General features: G+C 41.9%; 1 protein-coding gene across 3 annotated transcripts in view; it reads right to left on the reverse strand.

Annotated features, from left to right (window-relative positions):
- The window catches only part of AFG3L2 (AFG3 like matrix AAA peptidase subunit 2), a 48,950-nt gene that overhangs the window by 13,898 nt on the left and 7,759 nt on the right, over nt 1-27,293 (reverse strand). For 2 of the 3 annotated variants that reach the window (XM_079783567.1, XM_079783568.1), the window contains 12 exons: nt 21,007-21,106; nt 20,545-20,622; nt 18,736-18,842; nt 18,501-18,653; nt 16,156-16,230; nt 11,934-12,058; nt 9,743-10,016; nt 8,378-8,515; nt 5,195-5,348; nt 3,455-3,562; nt 3,236-3,361; nt 366-476 (listed from right to left, as the gene is read on the reverse strand). In XM_079783567.1, coding sequence (XP_079639693.1) covers nt 366-476; nt 3,236-3,361; nt 3,455-3,562; nt 5,195-5,348; nt 8,378-8,515; nt 9,743-10,016; nt 11,934-12,058; nt 16,156-16,230; nt 18,501-18,653; nt 18,736-18,842; nt 20,545-20,622; nt 21,007-21,106 — 1,549 coding nt within the window. Of the gene's footprint in view, nt 1-365; nt 477-3,235; nt 3,362-3,454; nt 3,563-5,194; nt 5,349-8,377; nt 8,516-9,742; nt 10,017-11,933; nt 12,059-16,155; nt 16,231-18,500; nt 18,654-18,735; nt 18,843-20,544; nt 20,623-21,006; nt 21,107-25,264; nt 25,583-27,293 lie in introns of those variants that run through there. The other variant, XM_079783566.1, reaches the window with a different exon arrangement.

The following is a 27,293-nucleotide window of genomic DNA, read 5'->3' on the forward strand; positions in this document are numbered from 1 at the left end:
AGATGAACTTTTTGGAAATAGGAAGGTTGTAAGCATTTATAAAAAACTAGATTGGAAAAAAACAAAAAAACAACAACAACCAGATTGGTATAATTCAAGGGAAGACACCTCATTCACTGCTAGCTACCCGTGTGAGTGAGGCTGCCATCGCCATCTCAGACTCACCCAACACCTACACCACCCATCTCCTTGCAGACCGCAGAGGAGGGAAGGGGTTCGCAACACCAAAGGAACACAGCAGGTGCACGGTGAGCCCCACAGCTAGGGAAATATACCTTTCTTTGCTTCTAGATCTTGCCAAAAAATCCCTGGCCTCAAATTCATCTTATCAGCCTTTTGACTTAAGTTACATTCAGTTGCCTTACCACCAATCACTCGTTCAATTGCTTGTTCAAAGTGTTTCTGGTTTATGGACTCTGAAAGGTGTCTCGCAGCAATCAAAGCAGCTTCATTACAGACATTAGCCACATCAGCTCCTACAAAATGAATATACAGAATAGCTTACCCACCAAATGTGAATACTCAAACTGATTAGTCACACATTACGGACAACCAAATCCATAGTCAATTTCTCAACCAGCAGATTGGATAAGGGTTTTATGTAAATATAATTCAGTTTCATTGATGATAACCCTAAGGTATTCTAGCATTCAGTAACAACCTGATAATCCTGGCCCACTGAACTAAGGTAGAAGTATTAGTAGTAGTTATATGGCTCATATAAACAAAGATAGCCCTCACCAGTTTGGCTCAGTGGATAGAGCATGGGCCTGCAGACTGAGGGGTCCCAGGTTTGATTCCATCTAAGGGCACATGCCTGGGTTGCAGGCTTGATCCCCAGTGGAGGGTGTGCAGGAGGCAGCTGATCAATGATTCTCTCTCATCATTGATGTTTCTGTCTCTCTAACCCTCTCCTTTCCTCTCTGAAATCAATATATATATATATATATATATATATATATAAAAAGATAGTATTTTAAAATGCTCATTAATTAACTTAGTCCTATCTCTGTTGGGTAAATTACTTATGTGGATATTACACAGTATGCTGACATAAAATAAAAAACAAAAGCATTAAAATAACCTAGTGCATTCAAACAATGAAAGTTAAACTTGTGAAATGTGCCAAATGCTTTCTAGAGCCATAAGGCTCTTTGAATTAACTTTTCAGACAAAGTATATGGTAATACAAATAAACTATAACATAATATATGTGCTCAGCAAATAAATATTAAAATGCTATAAACTGCAAAGTCCAAAAACAAAAAGCAAATAAAAAGTTAGGATCCTGAGACATTTGAGATATCTATCTTCCTCTAACAATGAACTTGTTATAATCTCCTCATACTTTTCAAATGTTCCTTTTTATTCGAGTTTGGAAGAGGGAGATAGGGAATCTATCTTGCATAAATGTTTTAAAAACATTTTGCATTTAAGAATTCTTGGAAAAAGCACATTAAAAGATGCTCAACATCATCTTTACTACACATTACACAAATACACATCAAAACCTTGAGATACCACTTCACACCCACTAGGATGGCTATAGTAAAAAAGACAAGGACAAGTGTTGGTGAGGATGTGAAGAAACTGGAACCCTCATACACTGCAGATGGGAATGTAAAATGGTGCAGCTGCTGTGGAAAACAACTTGGCAGTTTCTCAAAAAGTGATTCAGTAATTCTACTCCTAAATATATAATCAAGAGAAATTAAAACATATGTCCACATAAAAATATGTACATAGATTTTAATAGCAGCATGATCCACAATAGCCAAGACAAAAAACAACAACAAATGTCCATCAACTGATAAATGGATAAATAATATGTGGTAGCCCTAGCTGGTTTGGCTTAGTGGACAGAGCGTCGGCCTGCGGACTGAAGGGTCCCAGATTCAATTTCAGTCAAGGGCACATGCCTGGGTTGTAGGCTCAATCCCCAGTGGGGGGTGTGCAGAAGGCAGCCAATCAATGATTCGCTCTCATCATTGATGTTTCTATATCTCTCTCCCTCTCCTTTCCTCTCTGAAATTAATAAAAATGTATTTTAATAAGTGGTATATCCATATAATGAAATGTTATTCAGCCATTAAAAAAAACATGAAATTCTGACACGTGCTACAACATGTATAAAGTCTGAAAACATTATGCTACATGAAAGAAGACAGATACAAAAGACAATCCTATATAATAAAAAGCTAATATGCAAATTGTTCCCTCGACTGGGAGTTTGACCTTGGAGCGGGGCTGGCTGGCCAACGTCTGCAGCCCCTCCCCCAGTAGCCCCCCCGACCCCATCGGGGCCAATCGGGGGCGGGCTGGCTTGACCCCACCCACGCAAGAATTCGGCACCGGGCCTCTAGTCCTATATAATAAAAGGGTAATATGCAAATCAACCGAACGGCAGAACAACCAGTCACTATGACTTGCACTGACCACCACGGGGCAGATGCTCAATGCAGGAGCTGCCCCCTGGTGGTCAGTGTGCTCCCACAGGGGGAGCACTGCTCAGCCACAGTGGCCCGCCTCCATGGCAGCACTAAGGATGTCCGACTGATGGCTTCCAAACTGCGAAAGGGCGCAGGCCGGGCTGAGGGACCCCTCCTCCCCCAAGTGCAGGAATGTTGTGCACCGGGCCTCTAGTGTTATATAATTCTCTATATATGAGAGTCTAGGATAGAAAAACCTATAGACACAAAAAATAGATTAGGGGTTGCCTAGGGCTAGGAGTGGAAGGAATGGCTGCTTATGGATTCTTTTGGGGTGATGAACATGTTTTTAAGTTATAGTGATTGGCTTCAAAACTATACTTAGTGAATATACTAAAAACCACTGAACTGTACACTTTAACAGAGGTGAATTTGATGGTATCTTAATTTTATCTCAGTACTGAGTTGTTGTTTTTTAAAAAAAATAATAATTTCTGTAACCTTAATGGATAAAATGATATGCTGTCAAGGAATTTGTCACAAGTTATCCAGAGACAGAGGGAAGAGGGTGAAGGTATAGACAAAGTTAGATATGAATTAAGAATTGTTCCCAAAGCTAGGTGATGGGTGCAGAGGGGTTCATTACACTATTTTCTCAATTTGTATGTTTGAAATTTCCCAAATAAAAAGTAAAAATATACACCTAGGAAGCCCCAAGATGTGAAGTAACAAAGTAAACTGGTGCTTGGCAACTGTCATTGATTTAAAGGACTTATAAACAGGACAGTAGGTTATTTTCCACTCACCTGAAAACCCTGGGGTTAAGGATGCAAGTTTTCTTGCCAGCTGATCCCTTTCCAAGGTACTGTTCAGTTTTAGTGGTCTGAGGTGAACTTTGAAAATAGAGGCTCTTCCTTTTATGTCCGGTGGTCCTTGAGAAATTATTTTTAAGAGGGGGGAAAAAAAGTCAGTGAAACAGTGACATCCTCACAAAAACTGGACTAACCCAACGAAAACCATCTTACCAATAAAGATTTGCCTGTCAAAGCGCCCTGGCCTCATCAGTGCAGGATCTAGGATATCTGGTCGATTGGTGCCTGCCAAAATGACTACATTTGTTGTTGTGTTAAAACCTGAAAAGATAACAAAGATGCAATTATTAAATGACATGAGGCGGAAAGTAACAGTGTGCCTGTGAAGAACGTATGAGCACTATAGACATATGCCACTTAATATTTTTTCCCCAATTTATAATCCAATGTCTTTTTTAAAAAAAATATATTTTATTGATTTTTTTACAGAGAGGAAGAGAGAGGGATAGAGAGTTAGAAACATCGATGAGAGAGAGAGACATCGATCAGCTGCCTCCTGCACAACCCCCATTGGGGATGTGCCCGCAACCAAGGTACATGCCCTTGACCGGAATCGAACCCGGGACCCCTCAATCCGAAGGCCGACGCTCTATCCACTGAGCCAAACAGGTTTCGGCAATCCAATGTCTTTTAAGTCACAAACATAAATGATCTTTCTTACTATTCATTTTGTCCTTAATGACACTAGTCATATATACTAGTAAGACTCAAAACATTACGAATCAAATTTCTCAAGACAAATGATCAAAGATTTTAATTTATTTAACTAAAAATTCAGATTATATTGTTAATTTTTAAAATGTTTTATAATCAATAAGATTAAAACTTGCAAATGATGTGTCTAAACTCCCTGGGCCATGGGACAGCCACTGCATAATTGAAGACACCTCCAACGACTTCTCCAGGCTAACTTGCTCAGTTTTACTGGCCATTTCTCAAATGTCAAGGCCATGGCTGCAGAGCCTGTCAAGGCCATAGCTGCAGGACCTTGGCACCTCAAGAGTTCAGAAGCTAATTTCCCCCAAAGATGGCTCTCTGATTGAAATATGTGGTGCTACTCCTGGACTGACCACCTTCTGATTCTGGATACAATGCCCACTCAGTAATGCAAACTGGCTCAATACTCGACACTGTGCCTCCCCTTTCCGAGCACTCAAGAGCATCCACATATCTTATAGCATGAAGGAATTGGCACATCCTAAGAATTGGCTTTCCCAAATAAATTTTAAAAAGCTGACTACCATGGAAAGATTGCTACTCTCTAAGTAAAAGTATTCAAAATTTGCCAAATTCACATGGTTACAAATGGGTTTTCCTGATGCTTCAAAATCATAAATAGTTTTGAGAATGAGACTGTAAGTCTTTTGTAAATCATTTCACCAATTTTTCTCTTATTCAGCCCCAGATACAAATACCAGCCTTTAAAAAGAAAGGCTGGTATTTCTTAAAGAAAATGCTTTTTATCTTTTTGGTACTCAATATGAGCACAAGGATTTTCCTTTGAGATACCCAACTCTGCATGCCTGCCTCCAGAGTCCCCCAGTCCCCTCATCCCTCCAGCCACCCAGGGCCAGCCCGAGGTGCAGGCAAGCCTCAGATGTCGGCTGCCCAGATGCCCAGGGCCGGCCCGATGCTCAGGTAACCAGGGCTGGCGATGCTCAGGTAACCAGGGTCGGCCGAGGCTTGCACTGACAGCAGTGGCAGCAGCAGGTGTGATGGGGGCATCACCTTCCCCTGACCACCAGGTCGCCTCCCGCCCGAGGGCTCCCAGACTGTGAGAGGGGGCAGGCCGGGCTGAGGGACCCCCCCTCTAGTGCTTGAATTTTCATGCACCGGGCCTCTAGTAATATATAAAACAGTGTAGTTTAAAATCCAAAAGACTTGAAAATTCACCATCCATTTCCACAAGCAACTGATTAAGTGTATTCTCCTGTTCACTCTGCCCGCCAAAGTTGCCTCTTCCTCTCTTCCTTCCCACGGCATCTATTTCATCAATGAAGAGAATGCAAGGGGCATTCTTCCGAGCAAGGGCAAATAAGTCTCGAACCTGAGTAAAAATATAAATAATAGAGTCAGTTGACAAATGAATACTATTTATCCTCCTAATAAAAAAATAAACATCAAGTTTCCTGTCCCACAGGAAGAAAATTTTGTGTGTGCTATACTATACAGTACATATTTTAAAAGTTGCAAGCAGCAAAGAAGTGGCGAGTAACTGATTTAAGGTGAGCAAATATTATTTCTATAATCTCATAAATTCTTTTATATGTAATAAGCACTAACAATATCTGCTATTTTTATAATACCAACAAATTAATAATACATGGTTTTGGCCTACAAAAAGATAACACAGTAGTGCTGTAAACTTTATATTCAGTTTAAAAGTTCAAACTACTCTGAGGTTCACATTTCATGCTTGAGGGACTTACTAAAAGATCTGATTCTAGGCAAAGCTTACACAGAAAGCAAAGGGCCGACCTACCCAAGTACACCCCCAATCGCCCCAGGGTGTCTGACAGTGCCCTCCCTTCCGCACTGCTGCAATAGGAGCAACTGCAAGGTCCCTGCACCCACATTCTGTCCTGCAAAGCATGACCACTCAGACCGCTAGTTTAGGTGGGTTGAAGAAGGAATAGCCATCCCCATGCCTCACTATTGCTGAGACAGTTCAGGGTCTCACCCTATTACCTGCCCCTATGGAGAGATTCAGAGACAAACTCCCTATGCCTCGTATAACTTTTACTTCCCTCACCAGAAGTCCAAGTCTCCCATCATCCTCCCTGGCCTGGACTTCTGGGATTTTCATGCCTACACTGCTCTGAGCATATCCCTTAACATAACTCATGTCCCTCTACAGCCTCCCCTCTGAACTCCAGATCTGTGATCAACAAGCCCCAACCTCTCAAGCTCTTCCCTGAATACTTCCCTCACCTCCTTGCCTAAACTGAAATTTGGCTGTCCCTGCAAAGCTCTCAATTATAAGGGTTTTTTCTTTGTTTATTTTTAAATATATTTTTATTAATTTCAGAGGAAGAGATAGAAACATCAATGATGACAGAAAATAATTGATCAGCTGCCTTCTGCACGCCCCACACTGGGGATCAAGCCCACAACCCGGGCATGTGCCCTGACTGGGAATTGAACCGTGACCTCCTGGTTCATAGGTCAATGCTCAACCACTGAGCCCTGCCAGCCAGGCTCAACCAGAAGGTTTTTTATCTTTCCCTCCAGGCCACGCGGAGTCAGGGATCCACTTCACACCTCATCACTACTGCCAAAATAATTCTGCTGGAAAATCCCCTGCTCACTGAGGCTCCTGCCAAAGGGCAGCATCTAGTCATCCACCCGCCTGATTTCCTATTCCCCCATCCACACACCCACCAGAACTCTTTTCCTAGTGATTTCCACATTCCTGTGGGTCTTGGTATCTCAGTTCCCTGACCCACCTCTTCGATCACTTTTGCTCCACTCTGACATGATCAGCAATGCCAAGGTTCCCTTTAAACAACCAGCCACAGGCAATCTACTCTCTGACCACCCACCCTCCTGATGACCCGGCCCACCCAGATACTCAAGCACCTGCCACAACCAATTCTTCACCTATTTCTTAGCTCTCCATCCCATTGGGCCCACTGCTTCCCTTCCACAGCTCCTCTCTAATCTTTAATTCCCTCCTTGCCCATATTAGATTCCATATAAATACTAAACTCCCCCATGCTCCCCTATTCTACTAAGACTTATCTGCCTTACAAAACCCATATGAATCCACCAATTCCACTTACCATACACAGTTCATCTAATCTAAAATGCCAATAATGGTAAGACCCATCATTACTCTGCTTACCACTGAGAACAGAAAAAAATGTTGCCCACTGATAACACAATACTTTATTATTGATTGCAAGTTGTATCCCAATGATTAGAAAAGTAATTATGATAGCACTGAGCATTTCTATTGTGCTTAAAAAAAAAAAAGTCAACATTTTAGACACTGGTAAAATACACAAGAGTAAAAATTTAAGTGTTTCTTTAAAAATTAATCTACATTCACATTTCCTTATTTCAAAACTTACTACAAAGCAAAGTAATCAAGACAAGTGTGGTACTGGCATAAAGACAGCCATACAGGTCAATAAGGTAGAATTGAGAGTCCAGAAATAAGCCCAGGTATCTATGGTCAAGGATGCCAAGACCATTCAAAGGGGGAAAGAAGTCTTTTCAACACATGGTGCTGGGAAAACTGTATACAGAAATGCAGAATGAAGTTCGACCTTTTTATCACATCATATTAACTCAAAATGGATCATATTAATTTGAAATAGATCATAGATCTAGATTAAACCACTAAAACTATAAAACCCTTAGAAGAAAACATAGGAAAAATATTTACAACCTTGATTTGGCAATAGATTCTTAGTTGACACTAAAAGCACAAGCAACAAAAGAAAAAAAAAACCAGATATATTGGACTTCATCAAAATTTAAAACTTTAATGCTTCACTCTCAAGAAAGTGAAAAGACAACACACAGGAAAAAAGAAAATATTTGGCCCTAGACGGTTTGGCTTAGTGGACAGAGCATTGGCCTGAGGACTGAAGGCTTCCGGGTTTGATTCCAGTTAAGGGCATATGCCTGGGTTGCGGGCTCAATTCCCAGTGTGGGGTGTGCAGGAGGCAGCTGATAATGATTCTCTCATCATTGATGTTTCTATCTCTCTCTCCCTCTCACTTTCCATTCTGAAATCAATAAAGATATATATTTAAAAGAAAGTATTTGCAAGTCATATATCTGACTAGGCAGTTAGTATCCATAATATATAAAGAACTCTTACAAGTCAACAAAAAGAGAACCCAATGAACAGACTGCAATCATGGTCAGAGTGAGGGAAGGTGGGGTGAAGTCACAGGCCTTGCTGAGGCTTTTCCCTGGAAGAGTGTGCAAGGCAGTGACTGCGGAGGGGTCACTCCACAGGACTCCAGGCAAAGGGCCATCTTTACCAAATCCCCATTTCAGGGGAACAAAGGAGGAGAAGGAGGAGAAGGAAGTTGCACCATCAGAATAAAACAAAAGACTTACTCTAGCTGGACCCACACCAACAAACATCTCTAAAAACTCAGATCCACTAACGGTGATGAAAGGGACATTGGCTTCTCCAGCTGTGGCCTTAGCCAGCAGTGTTTTCCCAGTGCCTGGAGGACCAGTAAGAATGGCACCCTTCAGATATAAAAAAGAGAAAGTATATTTAACTAGAATTTCAGAAAAGTAAATTGCACATCTATAGATAATTCCTAGGTATAAATTATATAAAATTTTAGTGATATACACTAAATATTTCTTAAACATTGGAAGGTAGAATATTAGTAGTAAGAAGAGGAAGAAAAGGATTATTAGACTATATTACTTTTAAAAATTTGATCAGAATGTGAAACCTTAGATATTTCCCTTATTTTATAAGATGTTTAGTGCTGCTTTTTAGACCTTTCTAACAGTACATAAAGGATGACTTAAGCTAGGAAGCTACTAATAAACCAACTAAGGTTTACTTAAATAATTTAAGGAGACACAAACATTCCACTCCCAATTTACATTCTACTTATTTTATTCCCTTCAAAATTTCACAAGTGAAATAAGAATTTACTGACCAATGGTGAACTAAAAAAGAAAAAAATGTTTAATTAAACACTATAATTATTTAAGTTGTGAAGATGACTAAGTACGATGTATACAGGCAATTAAGTAAGTTAATAGCAAATTATAAAATTAGAAAAATGGCTTTTTATCCATATAGGTAGGATACAAAATCAAGGAAACGATGATTCCCTTTTTCAAAGGTTTCCTTTAAAGTAAAATGTTATTAATGGATTTTTAAAAGAACTAGTTAAAATTTTCTGATTCATTTACTTAATGACTGAGGCTGGCCCTGGGAGCATAAAGATTAGCAAGGCCAGCTGATCACCAGCTGTGGTCACAAGGACGTCTGTTAAGAAGAGGGAAGGCAAGAATTAGTGCTGTCTGGCTCCTGTCCACCGAGTCCTGTGCCGTGGATCTCAGAGCCAAGCCCAGGAAGAGGGTCTATTCAGACCTGCTGAAGGAAGGGCAACTGGGTGACAGCAGGGAGGGATATGCTAGGGCACTACAGCTGCCAAGAAATGGGGTATGTAAAGCAGGCTGGAGGGAGAAGGAAGGCAACTCAAGGAAAGCTTCCAAGTACAAATCTTTTGGAATATATAGTACATGCAAGAATACTCATTCCCACAGACAAGCAACCCAAAAAAGACCCTCGAGTTAAGCAGAGACTAGTAAGTTAAGAGAAAGGAGGAAAACAGCTTCTTTATAATGAGTAATCAAACTTCATAAAATTATAACTTCAGAGATCAAGAAATAATTCAAAAGATTTTGGGGTTAATGAGTTGGAAATAACCTTCTGAAAGTTTACTTTACCTTTGGGATTTTTGCTCCTAGGTCTTGATACTGCTTTGGGTTTTTCAAGAAATTCACAAATTCCATTATCTCTAGCTTGGCCTCCTCGCAGCCAGCCACATCTTTGAACTTCACATCTATCTCATCCTTTAAGACCTTGGCAGTGGTTTCTCCAACACTGAAGAGTCCACCCATACCACGGCCTGTTCGACCAATACCAGCAGGCCCCCTTCGTATGGTATACAGTAAGAAAGCGATGATGAGCACCGTGGGCAACATGCTCAGGAGGAAGGAACTAAAAAGGGAACCATACACAAGAGCAACATACTTTTAAGACTGTTAATCACTGGCTTTTTTAATGTTGTGCAAGATATACTTTTTTGTTATTGTTGTTAATCCTCACCTAAGGATATCTTTTTCCATTTATTTTTAGAGAGAGTGAAGGGAGAGGGAGAGAGAAACGATGTGAGAGACACAATGAATGATTGCCTCCCTCATGTGCCCTGACTGGAACCAGAATCGAACCTGCCAACCAGGTACGTGTCCTTGACCAAGAATCAAATCCATCACCCTTCAGTGTGTGGGCCAACGCTCTAACCACTGAGTCACATTGTCCAGGGCAGCATTTACATACTGAAATTCATACCATTTTATTATGAATTACTTTCTTTTTCTTTCTCCTTTGTATTACAGTTCTTATACTGATTTCTTTTCAAAATTATGCATGTACTTAATGATTGTAAAGGGGATATTATGAAATCTTGAAGGAATGGCATCAAAACTGCTAATAGTATTTATCTCTGAGTGTTGAGGTTATAAATGCTTCTTATTTTCTTTGTACTTTCTTAGTTTTCAACAGAGAACATATACTGCCTGCTTAACAGACTTTCTGTTGAACTCTCAGATATGGATATAAGATTTTTAGTCCCACCACTTATGCAGTAGCATTACTGTGCTGCTTGTGCTGTATCAGTGATGATGTACGCTGCACAGCCACTCTGCCCAGATTGTGCGGTTTGAGAGAGATTCACAGGAGAGCTGGTTAGCCCTCCAAACCTCGTGTCTGCTCTGGGGGGGATGTGCTCAGAAATGACTTAAAGCATGGGGATGCCTTTTGTCTATTTGTCTTAGGTCAGTGGTCGGCAAACTGCGGCTCGCGAGCTGCCGTTTGCCACTCTGTTGACTAATGAGTTTGCTGAACACTGTCTTAGGTCAAAAACTAGTATTTACTTCTTAATTTTTCATCCTTTACAATATGTTAAATGCTCCTACAGCAGGCAACAAGAACCATGAAAAATTTACATTTGGTTTATTTCTGAAGGACACGACAGCACTGACAATAAAAATGTAAAGAATGGTGCAGTAATACTTTTGTAATGTTTCAACACCAGCCTATAAAGTTAAATAATTATACTATAGCCTCAGGGGCTGAGAGATACATCACCTGTGAGACCATTTCAATAGCTCTCTAGGTCTAAATACTGCAGGTAGACTGTAGGTTTACATAAACCAGGATTCAAGAAAGCCCCTAAAGAGCAACCGATCAGCTCAACTAACACACCAACTCTCCATTTTTCTGCTCTTTCATATACAAAAAAATGAACATTTATTTCTATTTTCACTTTCAAATTCGTAACTCTAGAGCAAGGTATACCTTCAGTATTTAATGCAAATGGAGTAACTGCCAGGTGATCTACCTGGCTGTACCCTGATGACCCCTCAAAGGCAATATAATTCCTAAATAAACTTAAACACAGTGACTTTTGAAATCACCTCTTGAAAGACTCAGACTTCTACGTGGCTTTGTTAAAGACAAATAACCCCTAAGGGAAGCAGCAGCTTTGACAAGAGAAAAAGAATTACTTTAAAATCTTGGAAAACTATGGAATATAAATGTGAATGTAGTTAAAAGGTAGGAGGAATGCCACTCTTTAACACAACATAGCTCTTTATGCTAAAATCCTACTAAAAGTGCATTGGGTATGAATACCCCAAACCACTGCTTAATCATTATAAATGTGTAGAAAATCAATCAGTTACTAGCAAAAACTAGTAAATTACCAATGGTTTAAAAAAAAATCTGGCCAAACTGAAAAATGCCTATTTGACAATGTAATGTGTAACCGGTCACTTGGTGACAGAACACACAGTGAATCATGTAGAGCATGGTGAACAGTCTTCAACATGTTTATGTATTTTCACTGCTTCTTACCCATCACTTTCAGCAATATAGACAACAGGTACCCGATGCTCCCCTTCTATGCCCAATTCCTGCTGTAAAGTTTCCAGATTCCGTTCAAAGGTGTCCACACTGCCAATATTAAACCAGACGTATTGCTATAAAAACAGAAAAACAAAATATCCTAAGAATGAAGGGGAAACAAGAGTTTAATTCATTAAAGGGTTCAGCTTTTAAAGAATATTTCAAGAAATACTAGAAGTTTACGAATTAAAAAACCCAGCAATACTAAAAGACTGGTTTTAATGACACAGTGATTAAGTTTCACTCCGTGAGAACACCTGGCAATCCTTGGCAAATAAGCATTTCTTAAGCAATATTCCACAGTGGTTCTAAAAGTATAAACTCAAAAGAATAAAAAACCTATTTGAAAACACAACGCTTTTTTATCTTTTCATAAATAAATATGCTTATTTTACCTCTTCTCCACTTCCCAGTGATTTCTCAGCTACCCATTACCAAACTACTAGTAAAAGCTAATGTGACACAGTAATAACAACCAAAGTTTATTACGCACTTAAATGTCAGCATTGTTCTAAGCCCTTTAGGTACATTAACTCATTCAACCTTCAGAGCCACTCTAAGAAGTAAGTACTATCACCAGGGGTGATACTCAAATCTGCACATTAGGAAGGGACCCTCAGTTACCCTGTTAGCTTGCTATTCACTCAATCTGATGATTTACTGAGGCCCTCGGGAGGAACAGCTGAAGGGCCCGAGGCAATGGCTATTTTACCCCCAGCACAGAAGAATTCCATATAGTGCTATGTCAGCCCTGACTATTACTGTCCCCGTTTAATAGATGAGAAAACCATAGGGGTGACTTCACTTTCCCATGATTACACACATCTAGTAATAAGAGGCTGAATCTGAATCCAAGCAGTCTGACTCCAGAGCCAATGATTATAAACAGCACATCATACTACCTCTTATACTACAAAAACAGTAATCATAAGCCCTAGCCATTTGGCTCAGTTGATAGAGCGTCAGCCTGTGGACTGAAGGGTCCCGGGTTCGATTCCAGTCAAGGGCACATACTTCAGTTGCAGCTCAATCCCAGGCCCCAGTGGGAGCTCATGTGGGAGGCAACCAATCGATATGTCTCTCTCACATCAATTTTCTTTCTTTTTCTGTCTCTCCCCCTCCCTTCCACTCTCTCTAAAAATAAATGAAAAAATATCTTTGGGTGAGGATTAACAACAAAACAACAGCAATAAACATTAATCATAACAACTCACATTTATGGAGTTTTACTATATAGCAGACCCTGTTCCAGCACTCTGCAAGTATTAGCCACATTTCACAGCACAAAAAAGACCTTGTTCATCCTTGTACATGCAATTGCTTTTCAAAATATTTTTTACATCAAAACAATGTCTGTGACATAAAACTGAGACAATTTAGGCCTGGCCGGTTTGGCTCAGCTGATGGAGCGTTGGCCTGCAGACTGAAGGGTCCCGAGTTCAATTCCAGTCAAGGGCACATGCCCGGGTTGCAGGCTTGGTCCCCGGTAGGGGACATGCAGGACACAGCCAATCAGTGATTCTCTCTTATCACTGATGTTTCTGTCTCTCTCCCTCTCCCTTCCTCTCTGAAATTAATAAAAATATATTTAAAACAAACAAAAAAACTGAAGATAATTCAGAAGTGTACACAAAAGAGTGTAACATTTCATCCCATATTCCTCCCACCAACCAGTATTTCTGAGTGGGAAATATCACTGGTATCTCACTGGTATCTCTCTCCACATATCAGAAAAACAAAGATGGAGAATAAGATCACTGACAACTCCAAAATTCCTGTGGTTACAATCCTCAAAACATGACAATAATAGATTAACCACATGTGATCGACAATTCCAAATTAGAATCTACTATCAACTGGGCAATACGCTAAATGCACGACTCACATCCAAGAATCAGGGTGGACCAAGACCAGCAAAGCAGCATGGAGATTGTGGGGACAAAGTCTGGACAGACCCTCTGGGGATGGGTCCCAGTGCTCCAGATGATTCTTACGCACCCTGGAGTTTGAAAACCACCACTTTCACAATTCTCATTTAAGCACTAAGCCCTAAAACAATATTACTGTTGTTCCCATTTAAAGATAAAGACACTGAGGTGTGGAGGAATTAGGCCGTACAGCTAATAAAGAGTAGAGTTAATGTCAAGCCAAATCTGTCAGACTCCAAAGCCTGTGCTGTATTTATACAGAGCAGTAATTAATGTTGCTACTCCATAAGCAGGACACTAAAAATCTTATATCCATTTCTGAAAGCTCAATATAAAGTCTGTCAAGCGGACAATACATGTTCTCCATTGAAAACTAAGAAAATAAAAAGCATCTATAACCTCAACACCCAGAGATAAACACTATTAGCAATTTTGATGCCATTTCTTCAAGACTTCATCATACCCCCTTTTACAATCTTAAGTATATGCACAATTTTGAAAAGACAGCAAAATAAAACCTTAACTGCAATATGAAGGAGAAAGTAATTCATAATAAAATGGTATGACTTTCACACGTCAATGCTTGTGCCTGCCAATACTAACTGTGACCCTTGCCCTCTGGGAAGAACACTGCCCACTGAGAGCCCCACTGCAGCAGAGGGATTAATGCTCCAGGTAAGTGAGGAGCCCTAATGGTAACCAGGCCTAAGGTAGACATTTATCTATGTCTAATTTTTGCTCCATAAACAATGATTTGGAGAACATCCTTATATAGACATCTTCAGATGCATTTTAATGATTTCCCTAGGATTACTACTACAGCAAAATTACTGGGTGTGTGCATATTTTCAAAACTGCTGACATGGACACTGCCAAACTGTGCTCTTGAAAGGAGTGCCAATTTAATTCCCAACACTAAAAGTCTGAAGCACAGTTCACAGGAAAACAAAAAAGCAGCATGGTTATTAATGAACATTCCACCATAGGTGAAAAGAATGGGGGGGAGGGGATTAAGTCCAATAGCCCTGGCCAGTGTGGCTCAGTTGGTTGGAGCATCGACCCATACACTGAAAGGTGGTGGGTTTGATTCCTGGTCAGGGCACATACCAGGTTGTACGTTCGATCCCTAGTTGGGGCACATTCGGGAGGCAACCATCAATGTTTCTCTCTCTTCCTTCCTCTAAAATAAATAAAAATTTTTAAAAATTAAGACAAAGAGCCCTAACCTGTTTGGCTCAATGGATAGAGCGTCGGCCTGTTGACTGAAGGGTCCCAGGTTCAATTCCGGTCAAGGGCAGGTACCTTGGTTGCGGGCACATCCCCAGTAGGGGGTGTTTAGGAGGCAGCTGATCGATGTTTCTCTCTCATCAGTGTTTCTAACTCTCTATCCCTCTCCCTTCCTCTCTGTAATAAAATATATATTTTTTTAAAAAGACAAATAACTTTTCTAAAAATGACAAATACCAGTCATATGACTTCACAGATATTCTTATATTTATTAATGCTTATCAGAGAGATGGTCACCATCAGCTCTAGTTTCCCTTGAAATATTGCCCCATCCAGGCAGGATGAATAGGAAATGGTTAAACAAAATCATCCTATCAGAGAAGGGAAGCAGCCTGGAGGGAGGTCTGGCCCTGGGGGAGGGTGGTAACACTGCAAGACTAAAGGACTAGAAAGGGGCAGGAGGGAGGGGTCAGGCCCAGAGGAGGCCTGGGATTCACCTGGGAACCTTTCCTCCCCCCACCACCCCCTAAGCCAGTGTAGGGTCTCTGGAACAGAGTTCAAATCGCTGGACAGGAAATCAAAATTATTTTAAAAACAAGAAAAGAAATGAAAATATAATATAATAAAATGGTTGGGAGAGATATGAGCAGATGCTTCTTAGACTGATTTTTTAAAAAGCTGTCTCAAGGTAAACAATTCAGATTTTAACATATTTTTCTTCAACAAACAATTGTTTTCTCAATCTTGAAAAATAAAGTCTTGGAATACTACTAAGAACTGGGATTTCACTCACTGTTTCCTAAATGTACGGCCAAAATGATTACTAAAACCAAAACAATCCTCAGATCACAATTACGTAGGCAACACGCACATTCTCACCTATGGTGGTGAAGATTACAACTCTGCACTGCCCAATGCTGGTATGTCCAGTGTATGTGAGGGAATGTTTGCTTTTCAGCTTTAAATCTGAAAAGTTAATTTACAGCTAATGCACATCAATTAATAAAATCATTTACCCCATCAACAGGAGTTTTCCCTGGTGTAAAAGTCACTCGAACAAAACGCTTGTTGACGACTTCCAGTCTGTCTACCTGGAATTTTAAAAAGTTAAATATTCAAACATAAATGTACAGAAAAGACCTGAGATATTCTTTTAAGCTCATTTAAAATGCACATGATATTTCAGGCATACAAAGAATAATGATAAATAACATAAGGATAACCCATTTCTCCCTTCTGGCTTGAGAAATAAAACATCACGCACCAGTCTCGCCCTCTCCTGCAGAGGTGGCCACTCTTTGCATTACGTGCTGACCATCCCAAAGCACTTGTACCATGCACAAAAGTAACCCTAGACATACACTCAACAATAAAAATGGTGTCATTTGGTATGTATTCTTCCACAGCATTCTCTTTCTTCCTTTTGTTCTGTCTGTGAGGTTTATCCATGCTGACATGTCAGTCTGTGGAGTATTCCACTCTATGAGCACACCTCAAGTTATTTATCCATCCTCGTCTTAACAGACATTGAGGCTGTTTGAAAAGGTTCGCTATCACAAACAATGCTGTTATGAACATTCCTGCATAGACCTTCTTGGGCACATCTTCAGAAATTTCTCTGGGATATGTACCTGTAGTAGATGGATCAGTGAGACTGGGCTGCAGGGTATACACATCTTCAATGTTACTAGACAGTGCCAAATTGCTCTCCAATTTACACTCCCTAGAAAAATACTCCTATTGCTCTGCATCCTCACTTGCTATTATAGGACTTGTTAATTTTTGCCACTCTATGGGTATAAATTGGTTTATCCATTTCATTCTGATATAGTTAGCAGGGTTTTTCTGTACCCTGCTAACTATATCAGATTCTTAAGAACACTCTTAACCTCATCCCAGGGCCTTTGGCTGATCTGGAGCATAAGCTTCCTTTCTGCTGTAATAAAGTCTGTCTTGGCAGCAAGTCTGGAAGGTACGAGTCAAATTGGAAAGTGAGGGAGCCCCAGATAATTCCAGGAGTCGGAACAGGGGACTAACTGTTCCTAAAGGCAGTCCTTCTAGAAAGGAGCAACTACTGTACTCTGCCCCATAAAGCAGTTAGGACTATGGTAGGCTGATTCCACAAAACCAGCATGTCAGGAGGAGACACAGCTAGGAGAGTCCTCCTGGGAGGACAGCTGCAGCCCCCTCCACACCAAAGCAGGCTCCCTACAAAATCTGGAAATTATAGATATAATATTGTCACTTTCATGAGAGAAACACTTGCTCCAAAAATCTGAATAATAATTTCCATTTTTTCCATCCTCACCCTACTGTCCAACCTTCAAAAATAATTTTAAATTCTTTATACATTAATAATAAGTACTAAAATCTTTATTTTATCCATTTTATTCATGAAAAATCCAGTACTGAGAGGTTAAATAATTTCCCAAGGTTACAAAACAGGCCTAATTCTGATTCTGGTTCTCTTCTTTATTTCATCACTTCTAAGATGGACATTTTTCATAGTTTAATATCTCAGAAACGATGATACATTTCACAACTGATGGTATTTGTTTCAGTGGAGGCTTTTTCTTAGTAATACCAAAATAATGTATGTCTTACACTCCACATCTTAAAAATGCTGAAATAGGGTCTTAGTGGGTAAAGACCCAGCCTGCAGGAACAAAGGCTCCCAAGCAGCCCTCAGAGCCTGTCCAGTCTCACTTTAAATATGCTGCATGGCTTCTTTATCCAATTCCAAGCCCGCAGGAGATTACAGCCATAAAGATGTAAAGGAATTGTGACAAGCTGGCACACTAGACCAGGGAAAAGAGGCAGCCAAGAGCACACGAGAAAACGATGCAAGCAGAGGGAGTGCTGCCAAAGCAAGAGTTGGGAGCAGTGGTTCCAAAACTAGGTTCTTATATGAAGTGAAACAAAAGGATTTTGTAGCCCTGACTGGTTTGGCTTAGTGGATAGAGCGTCGGCCTGCGGACTCAAGGGTCCCAGGTTCGATTCTGGTCAAGGGCATGTACCTTGGTTGCAGGTACATCCCCAGTAAGGAGTGTGCAGGAGGCAGCTGATCGATGTTTCTCTCTCATCGATGTTTCTGACTCTCTATCCCTCTCCCTTCCTCTCTGTAAAAAATCAATAAAATATGTTTTAAAAAAAAGAATTTTGTAGCAAATTTGGGGATTGCTGGGTCAAAACAAACAGGTTTTTTGGTTGCAGTACTTTTAAGCATTAAAAAATTCCAATATGAAAATAGTAACTCTTCAATGGACAAGCCTGGCTAACGTGTTGACTGTCACTTTATTGACCTAACCCACTGATTTTACCTTTTTAACCACAGTAGCCACCAATCCCATAAAATACTTACTACTCCTTTGGAAAGATAGTTATTGACAAAGTCCTTCCATGTGATTTCTCTTCCAGAGCTCTTGAACAAGAAGTAAAACATGACTCCACCCCAAAACAGAGTAGTCCAGAGAAAGTACATCCTGAATTCCTTGTCATCCCATGGAAAGTCACCCTGGGCAAAAAAAGAGACCGTTTCTTAACTTTCCTGGGGCCAACCCAGTTCCTCAAAATTAACAAACAGCTTAGAATCAAACCTTCTGAAACCTGGACCACCAATGAGAATCCTCTTTCTTGCCACCTCGTTTTCCACCGCCACCAACTCCTCCTCCAGAAGGTCGTGGGGTAGCAGCTGGCTTTGATTCTGTTCATAAACAAAGAGCATATACAGCAGCATAGCAGGTTTTTATATCTCTCAACAATGTTTCCGTTAATAGTTAATAAAAGATATATTACAAAACACATTATGGCAACTGATCAGTTACTAAATAAAGTACTATGAGGAAGGATGAGACTAATACAAAGAGTAAACATTTAAGGAGACTTGTCAGTGCTTTACATACATTATCTCATGAAATCTGCAAAATAATCCAATAACCTGGTAATTACACCCATTTTCCAGATGAAGAAATTGTAACTTAAAACTTGAATTGTCTGTTATAGTGTTGAGTGATAGTAAGTGACAGAGAGGGTGTGAATGCAGGAAAGTGAATTCCTGAGTTCCCACTTGAAGGTAAAAAGGACTCTGCTTTCCTACTCCCATGAAGTGAACAGTTAACAGGTTTTTCAGTAGGAAAGACAAGATTCTGAAAACTGGCTTTAAAAACAAAACAAAATATAAAAAACCCTACGCACATAAAATTAGTTTGCAAGAATCTGAAATTAGTCACTGTTGTGGGTTGAATTGTGTCCCTCCTCCCCTAATTCATATGTTGGAGTCCTAACCCCCAGTGGTCATATTGGAGATAAGATCTTTACAGAAATAATCAAGTGAAAATGAGGTCCTATGGGTGGGTCCTAATCCAATATAACTGGTGTTTCATAATGCAGACTGGTGCAGCCACTATGTAAGTAGTATGGAGTGATCCCACTTCTAGGAATGTATCCTAAGAATCCCAAAACACCAATCAGAAAGCATATATGCACCCCTACATTCATAGCAGCATTATTTATAATAGCTAAGACCTAGAAACAGCCCAAGTGCCCATCAGTAGATGAGTGAATAAAAAAGCTGTGGTACATTTACACAATGGAATACTACACAGCAGTAAAAAAAGAAGGATCTCTTACCCTGTGAGACAGCATGGAGGGACCTGGACAGTATTATGCTAAGCAAAATAAGCCAGTCAGAGAAGACAAGTATCACATGATCTCACTTATATGTGGAATATAATGAACAAAATAAACTGATGAACAAAATAGATCCAGAGACACAGAAGCATGGAACAAACTGAAAAATCTCAGAGGGAGTGAGGTGAGATTAACCAAAGAACTTATATGTATATAGCGCAGTGAAGGTCTGGAGAGGAAGTGGGAGTGGGGTGGAGGAGGTTAATGGGGGGAAAAGGGGGACATCTGTAACACTTTCAACAATAAAGATAAAATTTTTAAAAGGGTGGGGGGGGATTTGGACACAGACATGAATAAAGAAAAGTCGATGTGAAGACACAGAAAAGACAGCCATCTGAATCCCTGAAGACACTGAAGAACAATTTGAAAAAATGCACTATACCACCATATGTGTCAAATAAACTGCCTGTATTAGGTTTCTAAGATTTTTCTCAGTGACTTAAATTATGTGTCAAATATATTCGTTAAATATGACTGATATTGATCAGTCAATATCTCTAAGGTGACCTTAAATTAATTCAACTTGAAAAATGACAAGAAAATGTAAAGAGAAAATTAAAGGTAAAATAAGACACCAGGTGTAATACTATATGTACTTGTAACCTACTAGTTTCAGAATTGCCTTAAAATAACACTCTTGTTCAGTGAAAACTATCACCAACTTCATGTGTTAGAGGAAAATGGTAAGTTCAAACATAAATCTTTTTAAAAGGTACCTTTTTTTTCTCCCGTAACTTCTTTAGGTTCACTAGCTTTTTTCCCATTTTTTCCATTAGGAAAGTATTTTTCAAATCCTGTTAGAAAAGAATAAAAAAATACATATCCTCAAACTAAAAGTCATCAGGTTTGGTGTATGTGTGTTCATTTTTAAAGCAACTGATACATCATTAACAAGCATAAGCTAAAAGTATAACATTTCTTATGTAGGAGTAAATCAGTGAAATACAGTTCACAACCCAGGGGTGTAAAAGGAAGAAGTCTCATTTGCATGCCAATTTCATTATCTTCACATGTGAAGATGACACATTTTCATCACTGCAATCAGACAGGAGGAGGCAGGGGTGTTACAGGGGGAGACAACCTGAAAGACCACCTATACACCTGTGTAATAAACACCTACTGGGGCACGGCTCTTTAACAAGAAGGTAGGACATTATGGTCACATGGGAAGTGTTTACCTTTCGGAGGACGAGAACAGAATCTTTGATAAGCAGCAATTACATCTGTCAAAAGTGAATTTCTGCTGGTCGTTGCTTGAGTTGTAGCATAGCGATAAAGCTGCAACATGACATATGAAAGCATGAATTATACTGAAGAATTTTTTTAAAGAGCTTCATTTCCTAATATCATAAAGTGGATGAAAAAAAATAAAATAAAATAAAGTGGATGAAATGTTTCTCCCTTCAACAGGTGGTCACAGACTAGCATAGATAGACCCTTCCTAGGGTACCTGCTACTCTATCCAGCAATAGACATATATCACGATCCGGAACCAAGAATACTTCAAAATCACACCTAAGTTAGAACTGTAGCCCAACTACAACTCTCTGCCAACACATTCTCTGGGGTATTGTTTACTTAATTTGCAGCATTCAAAAGACAAACTCGGACACAGAAAACCTGCTGCTTCATGTTGAATAATCTGCAGGGTCTATAATACTGAAAGATTCTTCATCTGAAATTACAGAACAAGGCTGCTTGTAAACAATTTACCTTAGTTCAAAGATAAAGTTATAGTCCAACATCACTGATAATACTTATACTAGTAACGGTTGATAAAGATATATAATATACTGTCATCCCAGTGAGAACCTTTGTTACACATTACAGATACATCTGTTTTAAATAACATTTGTTGCTAAAAAGTTGTATGTAAATATAATCGAGGTAAATAAAAGTATAAGGTAAACCAACTGAAGAAGCTTCCCATTACATTTTTAGCACAGGTAACAGCAATCAAAGGTAAGGCACATTGAGGGGATATATCCAAATTTGGGAGTGAAAAAGTTCAAGTAATATTATCCTTTTGCAAAGTAAAAATTCACCACCATTTTTTGGGAGGACAAGCTTTTAAATACAGATGAGAATGTTTAAAGTGAAGTGCATCTGTATTAGCATTCATCAGTTAGCCTCCTTTATGGTCTGATGAGAAAAGTAAAGCATCACAAAACCACTTCACGTTCACTAGAGCAGCAATAATCAAAAAGACTGACAATAACAAGTGTTGGTGAGGATGTGGAGAAAAGTGGAATCTTCATACACTGCTGGTGGGAATGGGAAGGAGTGCAGCCACCTGGAAAAGTCTGGAATTCTCAAAATGTTAAATGTCTCTCTGGCCAGGTGGCTCAGCTGATTGGAGCATCGTCCCATTCACCAAAAGGTTATGGGCTTGATTCCTGGTCAGGGCACATATCTAGGTTTCAGGTTCGATGTTTCTCTCTCACATAGATGTTTCTTTCTCCCTCTCGCTCTCGCTCTCTTTAAAATCAATGGAAATATATCCTCAGGTGAAGATTAAAAAAAAAAAAGTGGTACATTCATACAATGGAATATTATTCAGCCATAAAAAGAAATGAAGTACTAATAAATGCTACCACATAGGTAAGCCTTGAAAACACGATGCTTAAGTTCAAGAAACCAGACACAAAAAGTCACATATTATGATTCCATTTATATGAAATGTCCAGAATAGGTAAATCCATAGAGAATGTAAATTAGTAGCCACGAGGAACGGTTGGGAAGAAATAGGGAGTGACTGCTAATGATTACAGGACATCTTTTTGGGGTGATGAAAATGTTCTGAAATTAAGACAGTGGTGATGGTTATAAATATGCCAAAAAACCACACTTTAAGATAATAAAGTTTATGGTATGAGAAAAAATGTCAATTAAAAAAAACAAATAAAAAATGAGCTTATTTAACTTCAAATTAATACACAATTCTACACAGCAAAACAGGACAGAAACACTGATATTGTTCTTGATTGACAGCAATGCTGGTCTGACAGTTATCACTGTCAGCACAGAGGACTTCCTTATATCTCAACATGGATGATGCACAAGGACAATAGTGTTACTCCAAAGAAAGGCCTTTTAGGTAAGATTCCTGACATAAAAACTGCAAATAAAAGGCAGATCCTACCTGCTCATTATATCTAAGTCCAATAATCTCTAGAGGCAAAAAGAAAGAAATTACAGTAAAACAAAATAGGGAAATGAATGCAATGCAAGAAACTGAAAAGGGATAGGACAGGGCAGTAAGAGTAGAAAAGAGATGAAGATAATTCAAGACTGGTGAGGGAGCTTCAAAGAGTAAAAACCATGAATACAGGACACAGGTGTGGATGAAAAAGAAAAGCTGTAATAAATCTAAAGGAAAGTAACCTTATGGAGTAATCTGATCATTAAATTCCGAACTCGGCAGGTCATGGTGGGCAGCCACACCCCAGGCATATAACTTCAAGTAAAAGTTTTATCTTTCCTTTAAGCAAACCCTGTCCATTGCTTCTGTCCATCTAGAACACTTTTGAAATGCCTTTTTCAGACCCCTCAGAAGCATAACCACCCTCAAGAGAACTCACAATCTTGTTAACCATCCTGTTATCCAATCCCCACCTTTCCTTCTCCCACCTTCATGTAATCTAGCTGTGTACCCTCCTTAATTTTAAATGTATAAAAAAAAACTGTAAATTGCCATTCTCCTGAGCATTTGAGATTTTGTTTCTGTCAACAGTTTGGTTCAAATAAACTCATAAAAATTCTCGAAGGTTTAGATGTTTCTTACCTCCACACAGGTACTATCAATAGCCCCTTTTAAGTGGAGAGGCTAACTCCAGGGCCTTAACCCACTTCGCTCTTTTGCCTCTCTGTGTACCTCCAGGTAAACCAGAACAACGCTGGGTTCTAAGGAACTGACAGACAGCAAGAACCTGTGTCGCTGAAATAGCTGACATCCACTACTTACTACATGCACCTTTACTGGAGACAGACTGAGGCCAGGACCAGTGGACTAAGGAAACTGAGATAACTTGAACCAAGTGGCCAAGCAATTTACAACCAGATACAGAAAGGTCACCTCCCTAGAGATAACACCTAAGCCTCAGTTGTATTTCAAATCCAGGTCCAGAAAAGCAGCAAAACCAGGACCAGCTGAACCGACCCCCGGCCCCAGCACTGACCAATACTGACCAATCAGTAGAGACCACACCCTGAAAGAATACACTTGGAAAACTGATGAATATTCTGCTGAAACCCTCCTGAGACCGGCCCTAAACTTGCCACTGGCAAGAGAGAAAAGCCTCAAGAAAAGGGACCCAGCCTGTGCTCTCCCCTAGGGGGCCTGCCTGAGCCCACCCCTTCCCTCTCAGAAGAGGCATCCCCACAGGCACGCATCTCCTCAACTCTAAGAACTCCAGGAGACTTGTAACCGGGGGAGCAATGGCGCAGCAGTTCATTCCAGACTGACCCCTGAACCTGGTCCCAGGGCCCCCTTTTCTCTGACTTCCTAGTGAGCTCAAGCCCCTGCCTGTTGCTTCTACTATGCTAAGCCCTTCCCTGTTTTACTATGCCCGGCTTTAATGAACGGACCTTCAAAGTCACCTGGACCCGTGTTGTGCAATTTTCCCTACACAAGTCAAGAACCCAGACGCTAGGGCTGGACCTGGGCAGACCTGCTCAGGGCCAGGTCCCCTGCCCCGCACCAAGATGGCTGCCAGTTTGTCACCGTGCAGCCCCGCATCTGCTGGTTATCACCGAGAGAAACAACCTTCTACTGAGGACAGGCAGGCCGCATGGCACCTGAAGAAGGGGGCATTATCTATAACCATGGTTAGTATTTACTGGTGTGTACGATGTGCCAGACACAGAATGCCAGCAATAGCCCCACTCAACAGAGGGGAAAGTGGAGGCTCAGAGAGGTTACCCAACTTAACTCCAAAAACCTGTGCTTTTCTTACAGCATGCTCAGGTACAGACTCTTAAAACGCATACACCACACATGCATCCTATTTTCCAATGCCATCAAAGGTAAAAATGAAGGCAACCAACGCCGAAGATATGACAGATAAGTTCCTCTTAACCTTTTTAGGTCTCAGTTGCCATGTTCACCCTGAATGAAGTCACGGGACCTTCGAAGATGATCTTTTGAAGTCCCCGGATACAAAGATCTGATTCCATCGGAGATACATATTTTCAAAAATCCAACACGAGACTCAGACAAGCACAAGCGTGCTTACGAGAACCACGGGATACACGACCACGAACGCAGGGCGTCCAGGTTTCTCAAGGAGCGCACGCGGCCTCATTCGCCGAGGAACTCGCCCCGGACGCCCGGCGGTCCACGAGCGCGCCCAGGGGCCGGTGACCTTGACGCCCAGCTCTCCGGACCCGGAAGCGGACCCGGCTGGGGGCGGAGGGCACAAAGCGCCCGGGACTCACCGTCCGGAGGTAGGCCTGTTTGTTGGGGCCCACGCCGCCGCCAGTAACGAGCAGCGGAGGCAGGCCGCGGGGCCAGCAGCCGCCCCGGCCCCACAGCAGCAGGCAGCGGTGCGCCATGGCTGCCGGCGCAACCCGCACGGGCCGGGGGCGCTGCGCAGGCGCGGCTCTGCGGCCGCGGACGGACAGCGACCGGTGGCTCCGGCCTGCGGGGGACCGCTCGGAACTGAGCGAGCACAGGACAGCGTAGTGGGCCCGCCGCTCCCGGGCAAACCCACGCCCCCGACGCGCGCTTTTCCCGACCCCGGCGCGCTGACGTCAGCCGTAAGGCGGGCCCTCGGGGCCGGCCGCTCAGGCCGCTCCGCTACGTCACTCAACCGGAGCTGGAGGTGGAGCCTAAGAAGAAGAGCGTGGAGGGCGCGGAGGGCGGTGGGCGGAGCGGAAGAGAGAAGGGAGAACGGGGAGTGGAGGGCGGGGCTGGAGGCGGGGCCTAAGGGGAGGGGCCTGGGAGGCGGTGGGCGGTGCCATGCTGGGGCGGGACCGAAGGGGGCGTGGGAGGGCGGGCCTTAGTTAGGGGGCGGGACCAGCAGAAGCTGCGGGGTGGGAGTAGAGAAGGCTGCTAGGGCAGTGGTTGGCGTCACATGGGGCTCTCTGGCCCCTTGAGTGTGGCTCTTCCACAAAATACCACGTGCGGGCGCGCACGTACAGTGCGATTGAAACTTCGTGGCCCATGCGCAGAAGTCGGTTTTCGGCCTGGGCGAGTCTATTTTGAAGAAGTGGCATTAGAACACTCAAGGGGCCAAAGAGCTGCATGTGGCTCGAGAACGGTTTGCCGACCACTGTGCTAGGGGGCAAAGCCACCTTAAACATCTCACTGGTCAAACATTTTGAGCACCTACTCAGTGATGGGCATCGTTCTAGGCTCTAGAGGTGCCAAAACACATCCCTTAACTCCTAGGAGAGCAAGGCAAAGAAGCACAAACCTAATTGCAATAATATAAGTGTTGGGCCCAGCCCGTGTGGCTCAATGGTTGAGACTCGACCTATGAACCAGGAGGTCCCGGTTGGATTCCCAGGTTGCGGGCTCGATCCCCAGTATTGTGGGGGAGGCAACCGATCAATGATTCTCATAAATGATGTTTCTATCTCTCTCACTCTCTCCCTTCCTCTCTGAAATCAATAAAAATATATTTTTTAAAAGTGTTGGGACTCTGACATCTAGCTTGGGCCCATCGGGAACCATTTAAAAGATAAATGATTTTTAGAGAATAGGGTGAGTTCTCCAGGCAGTGGAGACCTGTCAATTTTGTACCAGAATGGCCACTTGGTATATATATCCTGGTGGGGGAGGGGTGCAGCAGGGGCACAAGTGAGAACATACCAGACAATTGGTTGCTACTGCCACCATCCTATATAATAAAAGCCTAATATGCAAATCAACCAAATAGCAGAACGACCGGTCACTATGATGCACGCTGGCCACCAGGGGGCAGACACTCAATGCAGGAGCAGCCCAGAGGCCTCAGGCTGGCCAAGGTGGGTGCAAGTGGGGGCCCCCTGATCGCCCCGTCGGTTGCCTTGCAGAGGGAGGCGACAGGCGGTAGTGGCGGGGGCAGGACCGGCGAGCAGGTGGCGCCAGGCCGGCCAAGGTGGGTGCCAGCAGGGGGTCCCCCTCCCCAATCGCCCCGCCGGTTGCCCCACAGGGCCAGATCGGCCCTGATCACTGGCCAGGCCTAAGGACCCTACCCATGCATGAATTTCATGCACCGGGCCTCTAGTATCAGTATAACGGGAGGGGCAATTGGCCCCCTTCGTTGTTTGCCATTCCTCCAGGCACCGTGGTGGTCACTATGTTTGTGCACCCAGCCTGCTGGTTTGGCTTTTTGTGAGGCAGTCAGTGTCCTGATCTCTGATAGCACATCAGCCGCCACGTTTCTGGGAGGCAAGTCAGACTGGCTAGCAGAAACATGATCGACTGTCAGACTAGCAGTTGGCTCCTGTAACATTTTTCAGATTTCCTTCCACATCGTGG

This window comes from Cnephaeus nilssonii (assembly GCF_951640355.1).
Source record: "Cnephaeus nilssonii genome assembly, chromosome: 11".
In the NCBI taxonomy this organism is placed as follows: domain Eukaryota; kingdom Metazoa; phylum Chordata; class Mammalia; order Chiroptera; family Vespertilionidae; genus Cnephaeus; species Cnephaeus nilssonii.